General features: G+C 42.7%; 4 protein-coding genes across 5 annotated transcripts in view; 1 reads left to right on the top strand and 3 right to left on the bottom strand.

The window, feature by feature from the left end:
- Positions 1-929: 929 nt before the first annotated feature.
- On the bottom strand, positions 930-3457 carry LOC129761542 (uncharacterized protein K02A2.6-like). The gene is made up of 2 exons (XM_055759266.1): positions 3451-3457; positions 930-3208 (listed from the first exon to the last, which is right to left on the bottom strand). Exons 1-2 carry the CDS (start codon positions 3455-3457, stop codon positions 930-932), a joined length of 2286 nt encoding a protein of 761 aa, XP_055615241.1.
- Positions 3458-5734: 2277 nt separating this feature from the next.
- Positions 5735-7663, bottom strand: LOC129761540 (uncharacterized protein K02A2.6-like). The gene is made up of 3 exons (XM_055759265.1): positions 6944-7663; positions 6575-6878; positions 5735-6519 (listed from the first exon to the last, which is right to left on the bottom strand). Exons 1-3 carry the CDS (start codon positions 7661-7663, stop codon positions 5735-5737), a joined length of 1809 nt encoding a protein of 602 aa, XP_055615240.1.
- A 478-nt stretch (positions 7664-8141) lies between these two features.
- Positions 8142-8916, bottom strand: LOC129768637 (39S ribosomal protein L22, mitochondrial). Its single transcript, XM_055770405.1, has one exon. The coding sequence runs from the start codon at positions 8818-8820 to the stop codon at positions 8173-8175; it is 648 nt and encodes a 215-aa protein (XP_055626380.1). The 5' UTR covers positions 8821-8916; the 3' UTR covers positions 8142-8172.
- Positions 8917-11331: 2415 nt separating this feature from the next.
- Positions 11332-18393, top strand: part of LOC129768546 (histone deacetylase 6) — a 33169-nt gene continuing 26107 nt past the window's right edge. The window contains exon 1 of one of the 2 annotated variants that reach the window (XM_055770283.1): positions 11332-12060. In XM_055770283.1, the coding sequence (XP_055626258.1) occupies positions 12058-12060 (3 nt within the window). In that variant the 5' untranslated portion in view covers positions 11332-12057. The remainder of the gene's footprint in view (positions 12061-18393) is intronic. The other variant, XM_055770278.1, reaches the window with a different exon arrangement.

The following is an 18393-nucleotide window of genomic DNA, read 5'->3' as shown; positions in this document are numbered from 1 at the left end:
TCATTGAATGGTTTTATAGGTGTTTCGATGATGTTGTCTGGCATCAGTGTCGAAAAAGTAACGATGTTTTCACGAGTACAAACAAAACCATTGGCGAAAATTGAAAAATGAAAAGTTAACTTTCAGAGCACTAGCTCGAGTTTTACGACGTTTTCCACTATGCATTGCGACGACAGATGAAAATTCAATAATTGGTGAGTAATCGATTAGATTTTGGTTAATATTACTTGGTGGGAAGTGTGCGAAAACCATCATTTTCTTCACACTGTTTCGCAAAATTATTGATTTTCGGGTGAGGGGTAAGGGAGGGAGATGAAAGAAATGAGCGCCATTGTGGCAAGCTTCCACCTTCACCTTAAAGCTACTCGACCACGGACAACGAAAAAACTGAAAAATCCACAGGCCCTCTAACAAGTGAAGATAGTTTACGGTTGGTTATCTCTGTATTCGAGAAAATATTATTGCAGTTGAAACAGCGTGGAGAAGCTATAGCGCAGTGGTGTTCAACCTTTTTTGTTCCTTTCCTCCCTTAACAAAAATTAATCTCAGTGCTTCCCCCCTATCAGTATTTTGTAAGAAAGTCTGTAGTTTTTAAAAATTTTTCTATAACAACACAAAGATGGTCAATTGAGGGCCCTGAGTTTGAACTCACGATCGATCGCTTAGAAAGCGAACGTGAAAAGATCGAAAAAAGTGGTATTGTTTAGGGTACCATTTTCATAGTGTTGCAATTGAAAAGAACACGTGTTAAGTAAAAGCGTCTATCTTTATTTCGTGCTCAGCTCAAAAAAAACTGAAGTGAAAAATCACGTTGCTAATGGTAACCATCCTAGTTCATGCCTACTATAGTAAAAGCAACTAGGGATGCTAATATCTCCCCCCTAAGAAAGAACATAGTCTTGAAAACGTTGTGGAGGGTTGATGTTCCGTTATGGCTTTGATCGTGCCAGCGTAGAACCATGTACTGCAGAAAATGGTCCAGGTTGAATAGGCTCCGGTTCATCGTCCGGCAGTTCAGGATCGTCTGGAAGTTCCGGATCGTCCGGAAGGTAAGGAAATTCTTGTGCTGAAACAAAAGAAGAATTTTCGTCCGGAAACTCCGCATTTGTTGTCATTCCGAAATCGCCCAAAAGAATGCTCAGCGGTAGTTCAATTTCTGTTTTTTCTTGTTTTCCAGTGTCGTTGTTCCGAAGTTGATCGATGTGAGAACGAATTAGCCGCTTCCGTCCGGATGGTGCATCAAGAAGTACATTGTAATGTACATTCCCAATCGCCTCAATGATGACTCCAGATTGCCACTTCCAGGTGGTGTTGTTTTTGTGCACCTTCGCGAATACCAGTGATCCGGCTGCAAGTTTCCGTGCTTGGCAAGGCTTGGCTACTACCGGTGGTTGTGGAAGTATGTTCGAAGGCTTCAGCAAATCCAATGTTGTCCGCATTTTTCTGCCGTTCAGCACTTCCGAAGGGGATTTGCCCTCGAGCAGATTGGACGGAGTTGCTCGATACACCTGCAGAAAGGTTTGTAGTGCTGCAGATGCTCGTAATCCTTCCCCCTCTTGGATTTTGCGCAGTGACCTCTTAAGCGTGTCGACGAATCTTTCCGCTTGACCATTCGATTGGGGGTGGAACGGTGCGGTGCGGAAATGGATGATGCCCAGCTTTTCGCAGAAGGAACGAAATTCGAATCCAGTGAACTGGGTTCCATTATCAGAAACAATTACCTTCGGTACGCCAAATCTGGCAAAGCTCTCAGTGAGGAACCCGATCGTCGAAGAAGCTGTCGTTGATTTCGTCTGGAACATCTCTGGCCACTTGGAAAAGGAATCGACGATGACCAGATAGCTGAACCCGTCGATCGGTCCGGCATAGTCCAAATGAATACGTTCCCATGGACCTTCTGCGGTCTGCCACGGATGTGGCTCTGCTTGTTGTGGAGATTTTTTTGCATTCGCACAGCTGGTACAGCTTCGAATGTACTCAGTGATGTCGTCATCGATCTTCGGCCAGTAGATGATGCTCCGAGCGATGGCTTTGACTCGTTCGATTCCGGGATGACCTCGATGTAGCTGCTTCAATAGTTTCTTCCGGAAACACTCCGGAATCACCAACCGTTCCATCATCATCACGCAACCTTGTACAACGTATAATGATTCACGCCGATGGAAAAACGTCTGCAATACTACATTCTGAATCGATTTTCCGTTCTTGGGCCAGCCGGAGTTGATGTACTGGATGAGTCGCTGCAACATTGGGTCTGCTGACGTAGCTTTCTGCACCATATCGAATGTGACTGGTAGGTGTTCGATGGTGCTGTCCAGAATGCACTGCTGATCGGGCTCGATGTTGACACTTGCCACCACAAATTCTTCCTCTGGTCGCTCGTGGCTGCTGATGAGCCTCGATAGTACATCCGCATAGCCGAAATTGTTGGTAGATACGAACTCGATATCGAAATCGTACCCAAGCAGTGTAAGTGCCCAACGCTTCAACCGATTTGCCGTGTGGATGGGAACTCCTTTCTTCGATCCAAAGACTTTCACCAGTGGCTGGTGGTCAGTCTGTAGCTTGAACCTTCGTCCCAACAGCATGCGGTGGAACTTGGTGACAGCAAAGACCAGAGCGAGCGCCTCCTTTTCGATTTGTCCGTAGTTTTGTTCAGCCGACGACAGAGTCTTGGACGCATGAGCGACTGCCTTGATACGACCGTCCGGGAAACGATGCATGATGACCGCTCCAATGCCGGTGTTGGATGCATCACCCGCCACGATGATCTCCAACGCTGGGTCATAGTGGGTAAGTAATAGGTCCGACTGAAGAACTTGCTTGATGTCGGTGAAGGCTTGTTGGCATTCGGCACTCCAAACGAATTTTGCATCTTTTTTTAGAAGTTGATCCAGCGGTCTTCGGAGTTGATGCATTTCACGGATGAATTTTCCGTAAAAATTCACTGCGCCCAAGAACGATCGCAGTGTGGAAATATCGGTTGGACGTGGCATCGTGGAAATTGCTGCTGTTTTCTCCGGATCCGGGCGTAGGCCATTTGCGTCGACGATGTGCCCCAGATATTTGATTTCCCGCTGATAGAAATGACACTTTTCCAGCTTCAGATGGAACCCATATTCTTGGAGGCAACTGAACAGGGTGCACAACGTCTGATAGTGTTGCTCCTCGTTTTTGCTGAAGATGATGAAGTCATCCAGGAACACCTCTGTGAGTTTCCAGAATATAGCTTCTTTAGGGAATCACCCAGCGTAGCTGTTTTAACAGAGAAACGTCTTACCTCGTGCTCGTTGATGATGGAAGTGAGGTCAAGGATCAATGATCACTAAGCAACGGTTTATGCGGTTCCGGTTACTTTCACACTGCCGTTATGACGTCAAAGCTAAGAGTACGCCTGATTGTATGTTTGTGAGAACACATGTTCAAACCGGTCGTACTACTATTGTGTACCACACATCTTCCCTCTTCTCCAAAAAAAAAAAAAATTAAAGTGAAAAATAGTATATGCTGATAACAGTAATCGCTTCGTTTGCACATCTAACTTGATTGGTAAATATGCAACATTTCTGAAAATAATATTCTCTGTGCGACAAGGTATCCTTAATTAAAGCCGAATTGATGTTTCACCCACTGATTTTGCATCGGGTACCCACCTTTGTCATGTTGTACTTGCACTGGGAGCGATACTGAAAAATGCTGCTGTCCATTCCCCTGTAAGGAGTCGATGCGAAATGGAAAGCATAAAACGAATGACTGGATGTAAACAAAACATAAAATGACAAACAAAATACTTTGACGAAGACCGGAGCATCTCAGAAGGTAAATAAACAGGGAGTATTGATTCAGTGGAAGTTCATTTTTTTCTCTGATTCTTTTTCGCATCCGTGTTTCGTGGATTACTATTACACAAAATAAACACACATGAGGACATGATACCTGCCCATGCCATAGTGGAAATCGGCAATCAACCTTGATTTTGGATTTCCTGTCGTTTCGCGAAGGTCTGTGCGATTTCACCTTGTGTTTTTCAATCTAACTGGTTCCTTGACGTCTGGTCTGAAGCGCCTTCGAAAATAACGACCCCAGGTTTCCACGGTCGAGTATGTCCCTATCCACAATGATATAACAATAGCGGATACGAACAGACAAATAAAAATCTATTCGGAGGATAACGATACTCGATCGATGCCGAATCTTGCACGCACTTGTCAAGTCTCTGTATATCGATGATATTTCACGAATAATCCCGAATAAAATTTCATCAATTGATCAACTCTCGCTATTGTGTACTCCTGTAAATGACAGGAAATCGTAGGTATGATAAACAAGAACGCAAGCATGGTACAGATTCCCATCCGAACGATGATATGGCGAATCTTTTTTGTTGACACGAGTTGAAATAATTGTCTCACGGGAATTTTTCAACTTAATTACCGTCGATAATCCTCATCTCAAAAGTCAAAATCCCTAGACCTAGAAGTAACCCTCTTATGGGAGGATTTACATAATCCACGAAACAAGCCTCAACTGTTTGGTTTCCATCGACTTCACTCAGAAGCATAACCGTAACCTTCAGAACCAGAGGCAAGGAGCACGCAATCAAAAGGAAGTACCATACATTCTTACTAATTCGATCATGAATCGTTCCGATCGTCTTGAAGTTCATATGCCACACATACGTGAAGATGGCGAACCAAATCATTGCAGCGATGAGAAAATAGAACACGATGATGCAGGATAAATTCTCCCCAGTGCTAGGTTCCGAGCTGCGTAATGTGCCATTTACAGCACAAGACTTGTGGCGAATTGCTCCACATTTCGCTGGATTCACACAATAGATGTAGCGCATTTCTCGTCCAATCTCAGTTTATTTTTTTTGGCACTGCCGAACATGGATCCAATATGGGCATCACGCTTCGCTAGAAGGACGATTGCAACGGCATTTGAGTCAGTTTTGTTTGTGTACATCTTACTCTGCGGACATCCCGTTCCGCTCACAGTTTTCTTGCTCTACAAGCAATTTGCGAACATCCCGTTCAGCCAAAATGCTGAACTACTTCTCTTCAGTTTTCCTCACAATGGAAACCTGCGGACTTCCACTGCGGACATCCCGTTCCGCCAAAGTGCTGGACCACTTCCCTTCAATTTTTCCGCATAATGGAAATCTGCGGACATCCCGTTCCGCCAAAGTGCTGGACCACTTCCCTTCAATTTACCTCATAATGGAAATCTGCGGACATCCCGTTCCGCTACAACTCTACGAACAAACATTTTCAAATTGCTGCGAACATCCCGTTCCGCTGAAACACAAAGGTCTTTTTTACCCTTCTATCTTCCGCGGACATCCCGTTCCGCTACAACGCTTTTAGTTTTAGATAGCTAGAAAATGACAATAACCACCAACCAATATCTGGGTGATTCCCTTTTCAAAATTATTAATTTATTGAAACCTTGGCAAAAATCGACAGGTTACAGGATTTGAGATGTTGCTATATTAAGCAACTCCTGGCAGGATCGCCAATGTGAGTTTCCAGAATATAGCTTCTTTAGGGAATCACCCAGCGTAGCTGTTTTAACAGAGAAACGTCTTACCTCGTGCTCGTTGATGATGGAAGTGAGGTCAAGGATCAATGATCACTAAGCAACGGTTTATGCGGTTCCGGTTACTTTCACCCTGCCGTTATGACGTCAAAGCTAAGAGTACGCCTGATTGTATGTTTGTGAGAACACATGTTCAAACCGGTCGTACTACTATTGTGTACCACACAACCTCAACACCGGAAATCCCAGCAATCATGGTGTGCATAAGCTGTTGGAAAGCACCGGGTGCTGACTTTACACCAGGAGCCAGCCTGTTGAAGTTGAATAGGCCCCGGTGGGTGTTGATGGTGAGGAGTCGCTTCGATGCATCGTCGACTTCAACCTGTAGGTAAGCGTCCGACAGATCGATTATGCTAAACGCTTTGCTTCCAGCCAACTTCGAGAAGATGTCGTCCGGTGTGGGAAGCGGAAAATTGTGCGCCTCCAGCATCGAGTTCAGCCCAGTTGAGTAGTCGGCACAAATTCGAACCTTGCCACCCGGCTTCCGAACTGCCACGATAGGAGCTGCCCAGTCAGAGTAATCTACTGGTGAGATAATGCCCAACTGCTGCAGACGATTGAGCTCGGTTTCGACCAAGGGAATGGCGTTGTATGGAACCGGGCGTTTGGGTCGAAAAATCGGTCTGGCATCTGGCTTCAGGTGAAGACTGATTTGAGCTTTCTGGCAATGCCCAAGAGTGTCCTGAAAAACTTCGGGAAACCGCATGAGGAAATGCTTTCCAGAAAAGGAATTTGAATTGGATTGATTCACTTGATTAATGAACGATGACAATGGTTTCGTCCACATCTCGAAGAGGTCCATCCATTCCGAGCCGAACAGGTTGAGTCCCTTGACTGACGTTACTCGGCATAGTCCAGGCTTGATGACGTCGTTGACTCCTACGAGACAGGTGAATTCCCCCAGCAGCGGCAGAGGATCTTTGGTTGCAGAAAGTGCTTCACAGGACGATGGCTTGAGTGCAGGTGATCCAACCTTCCTCCAGGTCACTGTCGAGTTGCAGTGTGGCTTGACGTCCGTTCATCATTGTCGTGACGAAACGGGTGAGATTACCGGTGTGGTTTACAGTGTGAACGATGTTGGCATGGTACTTGGTCTTCTTCTTCTGGTTCTTCTTACCCTTTTGGTTGGAATTATCCCCAGCAGGCGCGTTTGAAGTCTTGGTGAAGCATCCGCAGTACCCTTCCTTGTGTCCCACACGGTTGCAAGATTTGCACAGATGGCTGCTGTATGTGCAATCCTTCACGAAGTGCATCTGGCCGCATTGCCAGCACGGCGTCTTTGGAGATTTGGCTTCCGGTTTAAACGAGGGCTTGGGAACTTCTGATGGTCTCTTCTTCTCACTGCTGCTGCTTTCGAGCTGGCTGGATGCTCAATCAAGCTGGTGTCTGCTTTCAGATTAACGAGCTGCTGGAACTCGTCGATGAGAGTTTGAAGAGTCACTGGTGCGTCCGGTCTCTCGTTTTCCATCCGGGTGAGCAATCTCGTCCGAATATCAGCGTGCTTGGATGCCTTCAGTCCGGTCACGAAAACCAGACATTTGAACTGGTCGATTGTTAGGTTCACAAAATCGAAATCTTCACACGCTCGGTTTACCTTTCCGCCGTAGGTTATGATGTCGTCTCCTTCACTTTTCGCCAGTTGGAGACATTGGAACCGGCGTCGGAAAAGTGAGGTTTGTTCTCCGAAAATTTTGATTAACGTTTCCACGGTGTCCTTGAACGTAACATCCTTAGGGAGCCTAGGAAGGATGTAATTCAAATACCGACTGTGGGAAGCGGTGTCCATTTTTCGCAGCAACAGCCGGACCTTGGCTGCATCATCCAAATGCTGCGCGTCGCTCTCGAAAAGGTCGGTATAGCGTGCGAACCATTTCTTGAATGTGACGCCATTTTCTGGGTTGAAAGAAAACTCGCTGATGTTGGAAGAAAGGGCTTCCAACGTGTGTTCCGGATTTGGCTGCCTGGGAACTGCAAACCGCTGCAAAAGTTGGGTGATTTGCAAAATCGCCGTTTGCATGTCCTGGACCGCTTCTCCGGCTGGTTCTCCTCCTCCGCTTGCCATTTTAGATGATGTATGCTTCTATTGACTCCGATTTTCACTTTGTCCTCGTCGCCAAAATTTGTTGCAATTGAAAAGAACACGTGTTAAGTAAAAGCGTCTATCTTTATTTCGTGCTCAGCTCAAAAAAAACTGAAGTGAAAAATCACGTTGCTAATGGTAACCATCCTAGTTCATGCCTACTATAGTAAAAGCAACTAGGGATGCTAATACATAGTTTGCCGGTGGCGTTGCCTACCCTCACTACACCACTGCTTCGCAACATACATGCTGGGATTATCTAGCTTCGAACACAATAGCAATAGTAAATTGCCCTACATCAGTACAGGCAATTTGTATTTGTTCAAAGGTTTATAAAAACCTCAGAGAGAGGACCATAGCATTCAGCTTTGTCGACTGCTAATTCAGAGGATTGAATGAATTTGTATTTGCTTCATAACGCTTCCAACGAGCAATATTCGAATAAAGGAAACACATAGGATTACTCATTTATGACTTTATTAACATAAATTCTACAACGAATTAATAACCTTCCGCTTGCGCATCGACTCAATCCATTCGTCCAGCATCTGCTCGCCACTTTTCGGCTCCCTGCCCGGATAGTAATTCTCCGGTGGTGAACCCTCCTCCAGCCGAACAAAATAATGACAATGCTTGTACTCAACCTCGCCCGCCCTTCCGCGACCGTGGCGACGGTATCCCTTGAACACGCGGCCTTTCCCGCAGAACGACTCCGCGACCCACAAATTCGTGCGGAACTCAACATTGTGCCGTTTCACGGCCATATCAATCGCTTCCAGAATCGTTTCCTTCACCGCCGTGGCGCCTTTCTTATCGATAAACGAAAGCTGCTTCAGGGCCTCATCGACGGTCATCCCGCGCACAAACGAAGCTATGTACCACATTTTCTTAGGGCTGTACTTTATGTTGGTTTTCTGGTGACACACAAAAGCCGGTCTCGGTTCCTCTCCCGGTACCTGTGGTGGATAGATGACTTTGTTGTATTTCAACCATCGTTGCGGTGTTCCGGCGTTATGACTGTTCCACTGCTTTGCCAATGCGCTGGTCGTGTGAAGTTGGTTGATGGGGACACTGGATACGGGCAGTCGCTGGCTGCCGCAAATTACAAGCCTTCCAATACCTCGCAATAAACTCGACATTGCGATGAATGCTATTTTTGCTTTATTTCCAAATGATGAAATGTGATTATGTATTCGACTGGAGCAAATTTGACGTTGCTTTCATTTGTTTTGGTTTAATTCATAACACTGTGATCAGGGGTGCCAGAGATTTTTTTTATCATATACAATGCAAGTTTCAAATGTCGGTGAATTGTTAGAACATCTGTAAAATTCATTTTAAGGAAAAGTTGAGGCTCTAAAATTAATCCATATCGTACCGAGTAGTGGATTTTTTTACGAAAGCCATAGGCGTAATTTTGATCACTGCTGTTGAAGAAACCCCTATATTCAATTTTTTTCTAATATCCCATTTTCCGGGAAATGAAGAAAAATCGAAAAATCTAGAAAACGAAAGTTGGTCAAAACCTATTTTTGTTCCTGTAAGGGGCTCAATCCAATGGTTGTTTTTCACAATGTCGTATGATACTGCAAAAAAGATTATATATTTCCGTATTTAATTAAGTATTGTTATTAGGTCATGTTAAGTTATGTACGCACGTAACCCTGCAAACTAGAAGGATTTTTCTTTACAAAAGATCTCCCAACTAGAACGAGTATCGAACCTCAAGTTCCCGCCATGAAATGTGCAAAGCTAACCACTCCAACACTACAAATGTCCCAAACCTACATTGAAACATACAAACACACACACTCACAAAAATTTCTCAAATTATCGAATTATAGATGCGAATGAATTTCTTTATATTGTAAGCACTTTTAACCTGGGTCCTGCGGATAGAATAAAATGGATTGTCAAAAAAATCTAATAGAAATGTCAGAAGAGATCAATAATCAGGATGGAAAAAAGTGTTACTTCACTGCACATTATAGTCCACATTGTTATTAAAGGCAAACATAATGAAATTAAAAAAAATAACGAACAACATTTTTCATCTTATAATGCTAGCGTTTAAAAACATAAGAGCCCAACGAGCAATATTCGAATAAAGGAAGGTTTGCGATTTCTATAAATCTCATCATATTTCTTCACATGAATATATCCCTAGTCTAAACCCATCCTTACGTTTCGTATCACCAAACATTTCACCGACATACAATGCCTCAAAGCTTTATACTGGTTCGCTCGATCTTGGAGTACTCATCCGTAGTTTGTGCTCCTTATTACGACAACAGCATTCGAAGAATTGAGTCCGTCCAACGCAAATTTGTACGCTTCGCTCTACGTCGATTACCCCGGAATGATCCTCAGAACCTTCCCAGCTACGAAGATCGCTGCAAGCTTTTGGGATTATATCTGCTCTGCGAGCGACGCAATACAGCGAAAGCTCTGTTTGTTTTCGATCTCTTACAAGGGAATATCGATTGCCCAGAATCACTACGACAAATAAATTTCAATACCAGAAGGAGAAATCTGCACAATCACGATTTTCTTCGTCTTCCAACATCGCGCACTAACTATGCCTACCATGAGCCCGTTGCAAGCATGGCTCGCGTATTTAATGACCAAATCGAACTCATTGACTTCAATTTAACTAGAGAATCTATGAAAAGCCGCATCCTTCGTAACCGATAGCGTAAGATAGATTAAGATAATTATTGTATCATTTGGGTTGTAATTGAACCTGTTGATAGATGTAAATGTAAATGTAAATAAATTAAGCACCAGTCCGATGTTTCTTGCTGCAAGCAGCAGAGCGTATATGAACGGAAATAGGCTGAATCACTGACACATGATGTTTGTTGCGTAGACATAGTAGCTAGAATAATACACAAAGGTGGTCGTTTGATGACCCTAACTGTTGAACTCACGATCGTTCGCTTAGTAGCGAACACGCAGCCAGTTAGACTACGAAGACAATCGATAACATACTTGATGCCTTTTTCTTTCGAATAGGCATCATTCCGGATCCTATCACTCACTAGTTGAAGCCACCCCTCAGGCCGATTCGTGCATTTCAGTAATGTGTAACAAACACTAAGCGAATGCGAAGAAAAAATCTTTCAGTGATAAGGCAAATTCAGAAAAAAAAACATGAAATAAATACGTCAATTATTTCATTTCAATTATCAATTTCAATTATTTAGAACCTGGAAAGTCGTTATGTATTGCATATCGAACAAACATAAAACAATTTGATTGGTATGCAAATCATTGAAATCCATTAGACGCAAACAGGTTACTGTTGTTAAAACTACTCCATAAAATCGTGGTTTATTATTTTGCACCCAGCAGTCGTAGGTTAAAAAGTCTGTAACAAAAATGAATTGCCTGCTCATTCCCAGACACGTCTTTAAATCTGGCATCTTTCACTGCAATGAAACACATTTCAGATCAAAATACACAGCAAACTTCACAGAAGCGAAATGTGCTACACATATTCACCACCACCGTTTCAAGGCGTATCGCAACGTCTTTTATTTGTTTACCTTCGTTTCGCTTCCATTCTAGGCTTGCGTGTTCATGCAGCAGGGCGCATGTAGTAGTATTACAAAACAAGAGCCAAGAACGAACGGTGCGTGAATTACACACTCATTCATTCATTGGTTCTCGGGAAAGCAAAGCAAACGGTGGTATTAATTTTAGCCCTGCAATGAGAGCAACTTCACGTTTGATATGGATTTTCTTCTTTTGTGAATCATAAAATTGTCGTGTGTGAAACTGAAACAGATTAGTTTTGCAATTTGTTAGAGAAATAGCTAGCCAACGAGGCTGATGCGAACAGTAGTTTAAGGTTGGATAGAAATTCGTCAAACCCCGTGCTCCCGTTATTATTTGCTTTGGTACGTCAAGCGAAAAAAGTGCACAGAAAAAAAGCAGCAGCTGCTGCTTGGTTTCGCTGTCGGATCTTTGTTTTTGGCGAGAAAATGAACTCCCCGCCGAACGAAGTAACCAATGGAAGTTCTCGGCTCGGTTTACTTGGGCAGAAGTTTTGATTCGAACCAATCGCTTTCATAAGGACAGACGGCCGAAGAAGCAGTGTTGTGTCAGACTGAAATCAGCAAGTGGGTGGTTTGTTGCGCTCACATAGCGCTTTCGTGTGCTCGCTTTGTTGAGTGTTTCTTTGCTGCCTACGCTAGACGAGACGACGATCGGACAGCAAAACAGTGGCAAAAAAAAAAGACTTGCAGAATGAAGTGATTTCGCACTGGATACAAGAAGATCACAATCGCTACACGCCTGAGAAGGGTTCGTAAGCGAAGATTCAGTACAGTTCTACCTCGACTCGAGCATAAAAAACCAGAACAAGCGAAAGCATGGTAAGTGTTCTGACGTTACTCATTCTAATTACCATCACAAATGAGTAGCCCTGCGAAGAGATGACCAAAAAAGGGAACCCAGTGGACGAGGATGGCCTTGTGCTTGATTTGGGAGACATACAGCCGCAGTTCGGAATAGGGACCAGTGGTTATCGATTTACTCTATAGGTTCCCTTGAGATGATAGCGATATTGGGAACTAGGCTAATTAGGTTCTGTAGAGTAGAGCTCAGTCATCATTCGGGGTATTAATCAAGCTCGTGTTACTTTTGTACGCTTGTTATTACGAATGAGAACGATTATTCATAGAGCTGCATCTCAATGTGGGGTCCGCCAATACTTTATACTTTTGTAATGCGTTTTGCATATCGGAATACAGAATGAAATTCAATCAAGTCGATCGAAATTTAGAATCGGGGTGTATATATTTATGGGGAATAGATATGTGCGTATGATCATCACTTATCATTGGCACGATTTCCAAATTTTCCGATGAAATTTTCCAATATGATTATTCCAATGGCAATTACCCAGTGATGTCTGATTTTTGACGTAGGACTACGTCTTTCATTTCTATACCGGGGTGTAAAACCAAAGTTTCGAGAACGAAAGCGTTACGCTGGAGACCGAGATTTTGAGCGTTAATAGCTCTTAAACAACTGAACGAAATGGTATGATAAACACATCATTTGAAAGATAAAATGTCTACGCGTCATATACTTGTTACTTTTTGATCCAAAAACTTGTTTCAATAGTCTTAAAATTGCTTTCAAAACAGGCTATTGAAATCACCAATCGGTATATAAGCGAGCGTCGCTCGTAAACCCACTCAGTTATGATTGAACAGCGATTGGAGCATGTTGTCGCTGTTGTTGTGAAGCTAATTTCGTTTATCATGAAAACGCTGATGAACGGTGTCACCAAGAGCCTGTTTGTGCACCTAAGGCCAAAAGGGAATGCATCAGGAGAAGAGTGATGCCACGGTTCCGCTTGAAACATCGGAGCAGCCGCCACACACACACACACACACACACATACACGCGCGGAATTCTCGTTGCTATCTACGTTGCTGAAAAATAATCTGCCAGTTCCCCTGGGAATTGAAAAATACATTCATGCGAAAGAGTTTATTTTAATGTTTTCTATCCATATAACACTGCAACCAAATACATTTGGTTTTGTTATTTTTCAATCAATCGCAATTAACAGGAAAGCTTCTGAATATTTTTTTTCCCTATCAGTGGAAATTTTCGTATCCAATATTGGATGCATAACATGAAAAATGGAAAATGTTTCACATCGCGAAAATCAAGTCATTTTCGAGCGATTATTTGCTTTCTAATCATATAATGCTGCGACCAAATACATTTCGTTTTGGATTTTTTCAATCAAGTGCGATCAACGTAAGACCATGTCTTTCGGCAATTTATTAGAGGTGCAATGAATCTGTAGGAATTCCCGCTCTACGCGCACTGGCAAACAATGTTTACTCAACAATTTCTCAAACGAGAAATGGGTGTTGTGAGAAAGGATTAGCGAACGCGAAAACGACAAACGGGAGAAAGATACGTTTGGAGGTTGAAGGAAATTGGCAGAAAACTTCTTCATTCTATCATTCAAATAATGTGATTCATACCACATCGTTTTGCCAGAAAGAGATTATTAATGCTCAAAGGAGGAATCGAGTCCTCCGAGGAAATTACCCAGCGCAAATTAGAGTCGACTATCGATTGCGGCATTCGTACACAAATAATTTTATAATGCAGTTTCACCAAAGTGATTTCTTCGGATATATTCACTACATCATGTCATGTATTTCATATTCTTCATTAAGAAATCCATATCCATGGCACCTATCGGTAACGAATTATTATCGAAACCACGATTTTCGCTAAATGCTCCTTTCAGTTCGGCCTGTAAAAAACTTTTCTGTACTCTAATCCATCAAATTTGGAGCCCTGAAAAGGGCCGTTGATTATATGCTAAGCTAATATAGCACGCTCTCCTCGGATACGATGGACCAGCTGGATGTCCTTGGGCATGATGTGACGCGTTTTGCATGGATAGCACACAAATTGGTATCTTCGAATAAGCCTCCTGCAGCGTCATAGCCGCGGAACTTTGGAAGCGCAAGTCGGTTTTGAAGTCCTGAGCAATTCCACGATCCAAATGCTGCAAAGGTAGCTGCGGATCAGCAATTCGGTCGACTTCTGATAGCGATGAATTTCACGCAAAGTTCCCGGTCGATAGCGATGTGGCTTCTCCACCTATCCTGCTACTGGTGCGCTTATCCGAGCTGACTTCGTGTGCCTTACCACCGAATGTCTAACGAGCTGTCTGCGAAAGACTAACGAGCTCGAGTCCTCACGGTGCGAGAGTAGAGTAAGAAATGAACGAAAGCAAAGGAAGCGTCATTTTATAAACCATAAAAGTATAGAATCTAAATCCCACCCTTATTATATTCGTGAGTATACAGTAAGCTTATATAATAAAGAGGGTGGGGTTTACATTCGATTCTTTTATGTTTTATAAACTGACACTTCCCTTGCTTTCGTTCATTTCTTACTCTACTCTCGCACCGTGAGGACTCGTTTCATCGGGACTAAGCAGACAGCTCGTTATTCCTTCGGTGGTAAGGCACCACGAAAGCAGCTCGGATAAGCGCACCAGCCGCAGGATAGGTGAAGAAGCCACATCGCTATCGACCGGGAACTTTGCGTGAAATTCATCGCTATCGGAAGTCGGCCGAATTGCTGATCCGCAAGCTACCTTTGCAGCTTTTGGTTCGTGGAATTGCTCAGGACTTCAAAACCGACTTGCGCTTCCAAAGTTCCGCGGTTATGACACTGCAGGAGGCTTATTCGAAGATACAAATTTGTGTGCTATCCACGTAAAACGCGTCACATAATGCCCAAGGACATTCAGCTGGCCCGTCGAATCCAAGGAGAGGGTGCATATAATCAACGGCCCTTTTCAGGGCTCCAAATTTGATGGATTAGAGTTCAGAAAAGTTTTTTGCAGGCCAAACTGAAATGAGAATTTTCGTTTGGATGCCATACAGCATCGAGAAAATTCCGGAAAGATCTAATCGATGCTGAAAAATAATCTGCCAGTTCCCTGGGAATTGAAGAATACATCCATGCGAAAGAGTTTATTTTAATGTTTTCTAATTATATGGCGAACACAGCGACCAAATACATTTGATTTCGTAATTTTTCAATCAAGTGTAATTAGCTGGAAAGCTTCTGAAGATTATTCTTTCCCATCAGTAGGATATTTTCGTATCCAATAATGGATGCATAACATGAAAAACGGAAAATGTTTCGTATCGCCAAAATTATATAATTTTCAATCGATTATTGCTCAGTCGCCGAAATTTTCATACTCAGAGAGTTCATTCCCCTCTAGTTTGCCTTCCAAATTGCCATCGTAAACCACACCTTCTATCGATTCAATCACACACAAAAAGCATACTTAAGCGATATTCTGGTGGTGAGACACATTCATTTTTCGTGAGGACATCGACAAGACAACATCGTTGCCTAACTGGCTGGAGGAGGTGGACGGCGAAGGATCGACACATACACGCGCAGAACTCTTTCCGTTAGGATGCCATTCAGCATCGAGAAAAGTTCCGGAAAGATCTAATCATTGCTGGAAAATAATCTGCCAGTTCCTTTGGGAATTTTCAAAATATATTCATGTGAAAGAGTTTAATTGAATGTTTTCTATCCATGTAACACTGTGACCAAATATGTTTCAATCAAGTGCTATTAACAGGTGGTTATCGAGTTGGTATTAACCACTGGTGGGCTTCCAGTATCGAGGAAAATGTGGAAATAACTAATCGTTACTGAAAATAATCTGCCAGTTCCTCTGGGAATTTTCAAAATATATTCATGTGAAAGAGTTTAATTGAATGTTTTCTATCCATGTAACACTGTGACCAAATATGTTTCAATCAAGTGCTATTAACAGGTGGCTATCGAGTTGGCATTAACCACTGGTGGGCTTCGAGTATCGAGGAAAATGTGGAAATAACTAATCGTTACTGAAAATAATCTGCCAGTTCCTCTGGGAATTTTCAAAATATATTCATGTGAAAGAGTTTAATTGAATGTTTTGACGTAGGACTACGTCTTTCATTTCTATACCGGGGTGTAAAATCAATGTTTCGAAAAAGAAAGCGTTACGCCGGAGACCGAGATTTTGAGCGTTAATAGCTCCTGAACAACTGAACGAAATGGTATGATAAACACTTTATTCGAAAGATAAAATGTCTACGCGTTCTATACTTGTTACTTTCTGATCCAAAAACTTGTTTCAATAGTTTTAAAATTGCTTTCAAAACAGGCTATTGAAATCACCAATCGGTATATAAGCGAGCGCCGCTCGGAAATCCACTCAGTTCTAATTGAACAGCGATTGGAGCATGTTGTCGCTGTTGTCGTGAAGCTCTTCGTTTATCATGAAGGCGCGGATGAACGGTGTCACCAAGAGCCTGTTTGTGCACCTTAGGCCAGATTGGAATCCATCAGGAGGAGAGTGATGCCACAAACGGTTCCCCGGGAAGATCTCGAAGCAGCCACTACACACACACACACATACACGCGCGGAATTCTTTCCGTTTGGATGCCATTCAGCATCGAGAAAGATCCTGAAAATAATCTGCCAGTTCCTCTGGGAATTTAAAAATACATTCATGTGAAAGAGTTTATTTGAATGTTTTCTATCCATGTAACACTGTGACCAAATACATTTGGTTTTGTGATTTTTCAATCAATCGCAATTAACAGGATAGCTTCTGAAGATTATTATTCCCCATCAGTAGGATATTTCCGTATCCAATATTGTATGCGCCCGCAATCGATTATTGCTCAGTCGCCGAAAGTTCCGAGCTCAGAGAGTTCATTCCCCTCTAGTTTGCCTTCCAAATTGCCATCGTAAACCACGCCTTCTCTCGATTCAATCACGCACAAAAAGCATACTTAAGCGATATTCTGGTGGTGAGATGCATTCATTTTTCGTGAGAACATCGACAGGACAACATCGTTGCTGAGGGTGCTGGACGGCGAAGGATCGAGATCTGCCCTGAACCGCAAGCAGTTTGTTTGAAACTGTGAGGGAGCACAGAGAAGCCGATCCTTCAGGAGAAGAGAAGGTGACCATCGAAGTAGCTGCTACACACACACATACACGCACGGAATTCTTTCCGTTTGGATGCCATTCAGCATCGAGAAAGATCCGAAAAATAATCTGCCAGTTCCTCTGGGAATTTAAAAATACATTCATGTGAAAGAGTTTATTTGAATGTTTTCTATCCATGTAACACTGTGACCAAATATGATTCAATCAAGTGCTATTAACAGATGGTTATCGAGTTAGCATTAACCACTAGTGGGCTTCCAGTATCGAGGAAAATGTGGAAATATCTAATCGCTACTGAAAATAATCTGCCAGTTCCTCTGGGAATTTAAAAATACATTCATGTGAAAGAGTTTATTTGTATGTTTTTTTATCCATGTAACACTGTGACCAAATATTTTTCAATGAAGTGCTATTAACAGATGGTTATCGAGTTAGCATTAACCACTGGTGGGCTTCCAGTATCGAGGAAAATGTGGAAATATCTAATCGCTACTGAAAATAATCTGCCAGTTCCTCTGGGAATTTAAAAAATACATTCATGTGAAAGAGTTTATTTGAATGTTTTCTATCCATGTAATACTGTGACCAAATACATTTGGTTTTGTGATTGTTCAATCAATCGCAATTAACAGGATAGCTTCTGAAGATTATTCTTCCCCATCAGTAGGATATTTCCGTATCCAATATTGGATGCATAAAACCTTGTGCCTCCAACGTAACGCTCTCGTTTTCGAAGTCCCCCAAATATTCATTCATTCAGAATGAATTCAGATTCAACTTCAAACAAATGATCTCTAAATCAACGATAGTCCTACGTCACCCTTGCGGTTATACCATAGATATAACCCACTTTCTGTTTTTAAATTTATTGTTCATCCACGAATCGAATATTTTCCTAGTGTCAATATCGATACAATTAATCGCACCAATATATTCTATCAGGCGGCTCGCACACCGGAGCAATAAGCAACTAGCAAGCCACAATACGCAATATGCAACAGCCAACATATTTTGTTGTGCTTCGCATACCAAAGCAATAAGAACGCCTGACATTATGCAAACAATTTGCTTGATAAACCAAACTTTCAAATTATGGGCAAATTAAGTTGCTTTTCGACCGACACGTTGTGTTGCTAGCGATATGTGTTGCTCTGCAAAAACGACAGCGATATCGTATTGCGTCGGT

The sequence above is a fragment of the Toxorhynchites rutilus genome, chromosome 1 (genome assembly GCF_029784135.1).
Source record: "Toxorhynchites rutilus septentrionalis strain SRP chromosome 1, ASM2978413v1, whole genome shotgun sequence".
NCBI classification, from domain to species: domain Eukaryota; kingdom Metazoa; phylum Arthropoda; class Insecta; order Diptera; family Culicidae; genus Toxorhynchites; species Toxorhynchites rutilus.
Note: the sequence above shows the minus strand (reverse complement) of the source record. Positions and strands in the feature narration are given on the sequence as shown.

Excerpts from the sequence above, each read along its gene's own strand:
- LOC129761540 (XM_055759265.1), bottom strand. The coding sequence starts at position 7,663 with ATGGCAAGCGGAGGAGGAGAACCAGCCGGAGAAGCGGTCCAGGACATG. Across the intron at positions 6,879-6,943 it reads CCAGCTCGAAAGCAGCAGCA|ACGCCGTGCTGGCAATGCGG; the intron begins GTGAGAAGAAGA and ends AAATCTCCAAAG. Across the intron at positions 6,520-6,574 it reads CGACAGTGACCTGGAGGAAG|ATCCTCTGCCGCTGCTGGGG; the intron begins GTTGGATCACCT and ends CTGCAACCAAAG.
- LOC129768637 (XM_055770405.1), bottom strand. The coding sequence starts at position 8,820 with ATGTCGAGTTTATTGCGAGGTATTGGAAGGCTTGTAATTTGCGGCAGC.